At 43.3% G+C, this 8,904-nt stretch overlaps 1 protein-coding gene across 2 annotated transcripts; it reads right to left on the bottom strand.

Annotated features, from left to right (window-relative positions):
- Window positions 1–521: 521 nt before the first annotated feature.
- On the bottom strand, window positions 522–6,573 carry LOC111080247. 2 transcript variants are annotated; one of them, XM_022375732.2, is made up of 2 exons: window positions 4,718–6,573; window positions 522–4,644 (listed from the first exon to the last, which is right to left on the bottom strand). In XM_022375732.2, exons 1-2 carry the CDS (start codon window positions 6,323–6,325, stop codon window positions 4,603–4,605), a joined length of 1,650 nt encoding a protein of 549 aa, XP_022231424.2. In that variant the 5' UTR covers window positions 6,326–6,573; the 3' UTR covers window positions 522–4,602. The 2 variants fall into 2 exon arrangements, with proteins under 2 accessions (XP_022231424.2, XP_022231423.2); XM_022375731.2 differs by having other exon boundaries at window positions 522–3,363; window positions 3,464–6,573.
- Between the last annotated feature and the right edge of the window lie 2,331 nt (window positions 6,574–8,904).

Below are 8,904 nucleotides of genomic sequence, written 5' to 3' on the forward strand. Positions count from 1 at the left end.
AAATAAAGTAGATAAATACCTAGGCACAGCAACCAAACCAAATTTCGGGTAGAGAAAACCACAAACTTGGGTTAAGTTTGGCTCAGATGTTGGCCAAACAAGGGCAATACGGCCAACGTTGGTCAATAGATATCGAGATAATGGACCTTAAACGAGCTATTAATGGTGTCCAAGACCTGTTTTGTTTTTGGACTTTGATATGCAAGTTTTTAACTGCACCATCAAGTGGCCATGGACACCAAGCAAAAAACTATTAAATTGGAATAAAGGTTAATATCTGCCAGGCGTTTGACTACAGGGAGTCTGCCGGACGCGCGACGCGTTTTACCGAACCGATCGTGAGCATGCAGGAAAGATAGGTTGTTGGTTTACGGCTGCGCCTTGACGGAGCCCCAATCTGCTGAGATAATGATGCGGCACACAAAGTGGTATTACACCTGTGGCGGCAGTGGACGTTCCTTAGGAGGGCGGATCCGGTGGTCCCAGAGAAAGGTTTTACACGCGGATTTAATGATTGCGTAATGATTTATTAGAGGTTAAGTTAAAAATACAATTTTTGGCACAGAGGGTGCGTTCTGCTTTCCTGGGCTGTCGCTTACAGACTGTATCATCGGCTTGCTGTTCATTGCCGTCGATGTGGTTCTTGAACTTATGTAGTACTTATATGCTAGTCCTAACTGCACCTTGCGACGCGACAATAGCGTACGAGAGCGCCGTATAAGAGCGTTACGAGCAGACCGTAGACGTTTGCCGATCGCTGTAGCTCCCAAAACAACTACGAAAGAGATGCATAAGGCATACTCCCAAAACATAGGCGCAACGACATCTGAGCTGCTATAATATAAAATAGTTCCCCGGTAGAAACTTTGCGTTGCCTAAACATTCTCCCCCCTTGACGATAGCTTCAGTATCGTCTAATCCAGATTGGTTTTTTTTTTTTTTTTTTTTCCAACTTCAGGCCAATAGAACTGAAAATAAAGCTCAAAACAACGCTGTAACGAGAGAGTGCAGTTTATGAGTGTTGTGGAGGGTCAATGTCAGAATTTAGCCAATTATCTTGTATAGGTAGAGGGCAGAGCTTTGCAACCGGTCGTTTAATCAGGCCCCCGTTAGATTTTAGCGTGACCACTCGAACTAAACCATCCTTCCCTCGGTGAGTTTGCATAATTCGACCAAGGGGCCAGAAATTAGACGGAAGCCGCTCGTCTTTAACAATAACTATGTCGCCGGCCTTTAAATTCTCCTTCCTTTCTAACCATTTCGGTCTCCGTTGCAATCGCGTTAAATAGTCAGAGCTCCAACGTTTCCAGAATTGCTGAACCATATATTGACAGTTTCTCCATCGTTCCGTGTGGCTAATGTTATCAACCTGTCCCTCAGGTAGAGCAAGTAAAGATTCCCCTATTAAAAAGTGACCAGGGGTTAATACCATTAGGTCTTCTGGATCATTGCTCAGAGGGCATAGTGGCCGAGAGTTTAAACAAGCCTCGATTTGAGCTAGCACAGTAGCCAACTCTTCATACGTAAGTGTACGAACTCCGATCGTCCTCTTCAGGTGGTATTTCATCGATTTAACACCCGCCTCCCACAGTCCTCCAAAATGTGGTGCAGATGGAGGGTTAAAATGCCAAGTGATCCCATCATCTGCTAGTTTTGAGAGGATAGTATTTTCGATGTACCGTCTGTATGCCAACTTATCAGCTTGCAGCTTTCGATTTGCGCCAACAAAATTCGTCCCACAATCGCTATATATGTGAGTGCATTTCCCACGTCGGCCAATGAATCGCTGCAGTGCTCCCATAAATGCGGTTGATGTCAAGTCCCCCACGGGTTCCAAGTGGATGGCTTTGGTCACCAGACATATAAATACAGCGATGTAGCCCTTGATTGCTGTCCGACCTCTTCCTTTAGAAGGGGATATGTTGAACGGTCCTGCATAATCAACTCCGATGGATTCAAAAGCTCTTTGTGGGCGAACCCTAACCGCTGGCAAATCTCCCATTTGCTGACAAGTGGTCTTCGGATTCAACCTGTAACATACGACACATTGGTGAATTTCCTTTCGTACAGCATTTCGCCCGTTCAGTATCCAGAATCTTTTTCGTATATGGCTGAGTGTAATCGCAGCTCCCCCATGCAGAGTACTGGCATGGCTAAAACGTATAACCAACGTTGTCAGCGGATGCTTGTAGGGAAGAATATACGGATGTTTCTCCGCTTTCGACAGTAATGCGTCTCTCAATCGGCCTCCAAGCCGAATAACATTTTCTTCCTTATCAAAATAAGGATTAAGTGGCAGCAGCGAACTCTCTTTGGTCGCACCTTTCCCGTTCATTAACATGTTCCATTCCTTGGGAAAAGCTTCCAATTGACACATTCGGACTGCGCACAAGAGTCCTCCGCTTAGCTCGTCTATACTGAGAAAGCCAGCCTTCCGATCAGTCTTGGTAACACGGCAATTCCTTAAGAACCGATTCACATATGATATGACGCGGATTAGGCGTGTAAACGACGAACAGCTCTCCAGTAAGGAGGGACAGGACTCGTCCGTGACAGATACAAAATTACATTCAACCTTCTTCATTTCGCTGCTCACTACTGTGTCCATTGCATGGTATACTGCTGTGGTTGGCCATTCCGTTTCAGGCGATTGAAGCCATCGCGGCCCATGCCACCACAATTGGCAGGAAGACAACTTCGTCACATTGACTCCACGGCTTAAAAGGTCTGCGGGGTTATCCTCCGAGGCAACGTGTTTCCATTGTTTCCCATCGGTTAGCTCCAAAATCTTGCTGATTCGGTTGGCAACGAACATCTTCCATCTCGTAGCTCCTCCTCGAATCCAGCTCAGAACGATCATTGAGTCCGACCAGAAAACCGTTTTTGAAAAATCAACTGGGATATTTATTTGGTCCTTTAGATATTTGAATATTTTGACAGCCATAACTGCTGCACACAACTCGGCTCGTGGGATTGTAAGCTGTGGCTTTATAGGCGACACCTTACATTTTGCTACCACCAACTCCACATGAAAAGATTCCTCTTCTTTTCGCATCCGCAAATAGGCTGCTGCACCATATGCACTCATGGAGGCGTCACAAAATATGTGCAACTGCGGAATAACGCCTGACATTCCCCAAGCTATATACCGTGGTATATGCACCTTCGACAAATTTGGCAACTCCAGTGTGAATTTCTCCCATTCCCTTTGAATAGATAGCGGAACATGGTCATCCCAATTAAGTTTTGTTTTCCATAAGGTCTGCATAAGACGCCGTCCCACTATTGTTACTGGGCTTAGCCAACCCATCGGATCGAATAGCCTTGCAATCGTGGATAATATATTCCTCTTCGTCGGTGTACCTGTCGGAATATCGAAGTTTAAATGAAATCGGAATTCGTCTTCACTGGGGTTCCAATATAAGCCCAGTGCACGTATCATTTCATCGCCCTGCAAATTTACCGGTCCCATTGTCTCACGGTGCTCCAGAGGGATTCCGTCTAGCAGCTGTGTGCAATTACTAGCCCATTTACGTAATTCAAACGTTCCACTTTTCATCATCCCGATGACTTGAGTTTGAATATCCTTGGCATCAGCCAGACTATCCGCTCCTGATAAAACGTCATCCACATACATTTGACGTCTTAGTACATCTGCAGCCAACGGGTAGTTATGAGCTTCATCCTGGGCCAATTGTTGCATGACCCTTATGGCCAAATATGGAGCACAGCTCGTGCCAAACATCACCGTGCAACATGCGTACTCCTCAATTTGATCGCCTTCATCCGGTTTCCACAGAATCCTTTGGTATTGAGCATCCCTCTCATGGACATTGATGCACCTGTACATCTTTTCGACATCTGCCATGAATGCGTATTTCAACGACCTCCAGTTAATCAACACGCTCGGTAGATCCCGATGCAGTTTTGGCCCGATCGCCAATACTTCATTTAACGCCTTTCCATTGCTCGTTTTCATTGACCCATCAAATACAACACGCACCTTTGTTGTTGTCGAGGATTCCTTAATCACTGGATGGTGGGGTAAATAGCAATGTGTGGCTCCCCCCTTGGCCATCAATACACCTTGATCTTCAACGTCGCTCCACTGGGAGGAAGCCCTCTTCATTTGGCCTAGTTCCAAATATTCACGGATCGTTTGGGAATATATTTCCTTCAACTTGGCATCCTTCCGTAAACGTTTGTCCAGGTGGCACAACCTTTTTAGAGCTGGCCGGTACGACGCTCCAATCACTGCGCTAGGGTCCAATGTCGATAACAATGGGAGCCGCACTACATATTTCCCATACGACAACCTTTTGTATGTTTCTAGAAAATGTTCCTCACACCATTGTTCTTCATTCGATAATCCTCCAGATTCTTGCTCATACTGCTCAAGCTCCCAAAACCGTCGGAGCAACCCTTCCAATTCCGCAGATGAATCATCCTGGACCACCTGAACCGTATGTACCAATGCGTTAGTTGCATAATCCTGGACCTTCCCTGAGATAATGAACCCTAAACGGGTGTTCTGCGCGATAGGCGTGCCTGCAGGTCCACGATGTATCTCGCTCAACATCAATTCATCATATATGTCACTACCTAGCAAAATATCCACTCCTTGGGGTACAAAATAATTGGGATCTGCTAAACATAGATGTTTGAAATGAGTCCATTTTTCCATCGATATCCGACGATCCGGCATCCTCTTACTAACCTTCGGCAAAACATACGCTGTGACATTGTACTTCACTTGCGGTTCAAACCGTGATCCGATTTTCAACAGAACTGAAGAGGATGCTTCCGTAATCCGCGCATTGGATAACCCGTTTACCTTTAAATGTGTCTTTTGTCGACACAATCCTAGTCTTTGCGCTACGTTTTCCGATACAAACGAAGCTTGCGATCCTTGGTCTAAGAATGCCCTAAATTGCAACGGGAAGCCTTCTGATGACTCAATGGTGACCAACGCCGTAGGCAGCAGTACCTCATATTTTTGCGTTCCTATAGCGGGCGCACCATTTATGACATTCGACGTGATCTGTTGCACCTGATCCCCAGAATCCCTTACTTGACGCTTCACATGGACAAGAGTGTGGTGTCGGTCTGTGCAAATCGAACAATTGTTTTTTAGCCTGCACCTGCGAGACTGATGGTTGCTTCCCAAACAATTGAAACACAAGCGATACTTCATCACCGATGCCCGCCGGTCTGTTACATTCATGCCTCCAAATACCTTGCAGTCGACTATGGAATGACCTTCAGTTCCACAGACTGCGCATTGATCCACCGATCGGGCAACAAATGAAGATTTAACATCCCTGCGTTTTACGCCGGACCCAGCAGCGCCTTTACTCTCCTTGTTCGATGACAACACTCTGTCAGCTGAGGCTGTCGTGACCATCGTCCTATACTGACCGTCTAGCTGGGTAGACAGCTCCTCGAAAGTTGGTAACTCTTGCGATTGAGCTATCGATTTTTCCCAATCCAATCGTATCTGCGCTGGCAGCTTCTTCGTCATCAGGTATACCAAAATGTGGCTCTGATGGGTGAGATCCACCCCCACCTTCTCCAGCGATTTAATGCATGAACGACAAGTTTGCAAAAACCCTTTTAGCGACACAGGGTCGTCGTTACGGACCATGGGCTGTTGCTCGAGAACCTGCATATAATGCTGAAACAACACTCGCTTATTATCATACAATTTCAACAACATTTGCCAAGCTACACTGTAATTAGATTCTATCAGAGTAAGGTGTTGTATATCCCTTTTCGCTTCATCTGAAAGAGAATCTTTGAGGTAGTGAAATCGATGCAAATCCGTGAGTCTAGGACAATTATGGACCCGAGCTTCAAACATTTCCTTAAATGCCGGCCAATCCACAAATTCTCCACTGAACATGGGTAGTTTCACTCTAGGAAGTTTAACCTCTTCAACACCGGCTGACCCGCTAACACCAGTAGGTTCGGTGGACCCATTTCGCTGCACTTCACCGGATGAGATGAGCGTTGATGCAAGAATCCGACCTCTCGAGATGTTTAATTCCGTTCGAATTTGCGCGACACAATCGATATACGCTTCTTCAAACTGCCCTTCAAGATCCACCTCCAAATAACCCGGCTTCACCAAATCATCCTCCGACCGTATCAGCTTACGATGATTCGCGCGAAATTCCGCATGTACCGTGGTCATAGCTTCCAATCTAGCCTCCATATGCGCTTCAGATTTACTGGTCTCATCATTTTTGAACTTTTCCAACATACGCTTCACCGAGTCTACCAACGCAGCTTGCTCGCAAATTAATTCCACTACACCTTCGGCCATGACTCAACTCTCTATCACACAACAACTCACAAGTGCACTAACCTTGCGTAAATGAACCTTCCACTGTTTAAAGGTGTCCAACGAAGACCAACGGTTTGTTTCCAGCCAGTCCCAAGCAAAGCAGTCCCGGGTTTCGGCACCAAAAATATGTTGGTTTACGGCTGCGCCTTGACGGAGCCCCAATCTGCTGAGATAATGATGCGGCACACAAAGTGGTATTACACCTGTGGCGGCAGTGGACGTTCCTTAGGGGGGCGGATCCGTTGGTCCCAGAGAAAGGTTTTACACGCGGATTTAATGATTGCGTAATGATTTATTAGAGGTTAAGTTAAAAATACAATTTTGGCACAGAGGGTGCGTTCTGCTTTCCTGGGCTGTCGCTTACAGACTGTATCATCGGCTTGCTGTTCATTGCCGTCGATGTGGTTCTTGAACTTATGTAGTACTTATATGCTAGTCCTAACTGCACCTTGCGACGCGACAATAGCGTACGAGAGCGCCGTATAAGAGCGTTACGAGCAGACCGTAGACGTTTGCCGATCGCTGTAGCTCCCAAAACAACTACGAAAGAGATGCATAAGGCATACTCCCAAAACATAGGCGCAACGACATCTGAGCTGCTATAATATAAAATAGTTCCCCGGTAGAAACTTTGCGTTGCCTAAACAACTGCAAAGTTCTATGCAACCAGATATAAGATACTTAAGTTATGTGGAAAATAGAAGCACTACCTCTGAAAAAAAACATTTAAAAAAACTACACAATAAATAAAAATCCATAATTAAAAAAAAAATTTTAACCCCGAAATCTGTAAGAAAAAGTAATTTTGGGCCACAGCCTAATTTTCTTGTTGACTAGTGTAATTAAAACAATGCAAAAGTACCAACTGGTGTTAAATTAAAGTATGAATCTATTTAAACGATATACTACATATGTAAATTAGAGTCCTGCACGAATCCACATGATTCATAATATCACAGTATACTCATGCCCCTTCAATGCGTTCGATCATTAGGAATCATGCCTGCAGTCAGATTCGAATCCCCCTTATCACTAAAAAACCGAATCCGAGCACTGCGAAGCTTCGTTCGCATGGCTCTGAACTGATTAAAAACACACTACGAAGAAAACTTCCTTTGTATGCGTGAACATGTACACTATTTATGTAAAATAATATTGCACAGAGACAAAGGCACAGAAACAAATAAATATTTTCAGGCCGTGGGCAAAGCAAAAAATCAACAAATTTGTGTATTGCTTTCTCGTTCTCTCTACCAGAAAATCAAGTGAAGAGTAAAACAGAGAAAAAACCGAACTGTTCGGATCGGACACAGTAAAAATTACGAGACATGATTCGTTCGGTCCGTTTTGGGCGTACAATTCGAAGTTATGAGAAAGCCGAATCGGTGATTCAATGGAATTGGACGAAGCGAATACCGAATCCCTGCGAATCGATTCGGTTGCTCGTTCATGCAGGGCTCTAATGTAAATGTACACAGTGTGTATACATATGTATGTATTAACTTTATCCAATAGTCACTAAGGCGGCAGCAGCTAAATAAATCCACAATAAATCACAAAAAATAAATAAACAAATTTCATATAATATCGAATATTTAAAATAAAAAGTTTTTGTCATTGATTTCAAAATGAATATTTTAAAATAAGTTATAATAGTATTCAATATAAATATGAAACATATTAAACTACAAATGTAATATATTATATTTGTTTTTAAAGTTTTTACCTTTGATTTCAAAAAAAAATATTTTCAAATTAAATCACAATAATATTAAATATTAATATGAAACATATTAAACTACAAATTTAATATATTAGTTATTTTAAAGTGTTTTGTATTAATATAAAATATATGACCGTATTAAACAAGCCATTTCAATACAATTATATTTGAATCAAAGTGAATTATATTTAATTTTACTATGTTTGTATTTAAAAATCACATTTTAAATTCAAATATGATTGCAGTTATTTTTACTATGGCTTTTTTCTATCAGTGTATTTATACCGGCGGCTAGCTGAAGCTAAGTGCTCGCTCTTTTGCCCGGCCAGATAAATGTACACAAGAGGGGGTTCGGTATGCAACCTATGCGGCGAGAGATTAGCATAGAACTGACTTAGGCCTCGACGGCCGATCAAAGCATGAGCCAAAGCAGCAGGTGCAGAGCGCCCTTTAACAGGGAGAGCGCAGCAGTACTGCCGAACGCTGGAGACTATATAATTTTACTCCTATACAAATAGGTACAGCTACATTTAATATTATGAAATAGACGCTTAAATAGCCGCTGGCCCAAAAACAAATAATTCAATTGAAGAATAATGAACTCATCTTCAAGTTCCATAACTCAACTTCCATACAGAAAATAAATACGAAATTACTTTTGCCCAGCTATTCTTACGTGCTGATGCACTATACATTTTAATCTCTCCATTTTAATACCCGTACTCAAAAAATAGTTAAAGGGTATATTCTATTTGTGGTAAAAGTGGATGTGTGCAACGCAGAGAAGGAAACGTTTCCGACTCCATAAAGAATACCTATATCCTTGATCAGCATC

This window comes from Drosophila obscura, unplaced genomic scaffold (genome assembly GCF_018151105.1).
Source record: "Drosophila obscura isolate BZ-5 IFL unplaced genomic scaffold, ASM1815110v1 contig_202, whole genome shotgun sequence".
Classification (NCBI taxonomy): Eukaryota; Metazoa; Arthropoda; class Insecta; order Diptera; family Drosophilidae; genus Drosophila; species Drosophila obscura.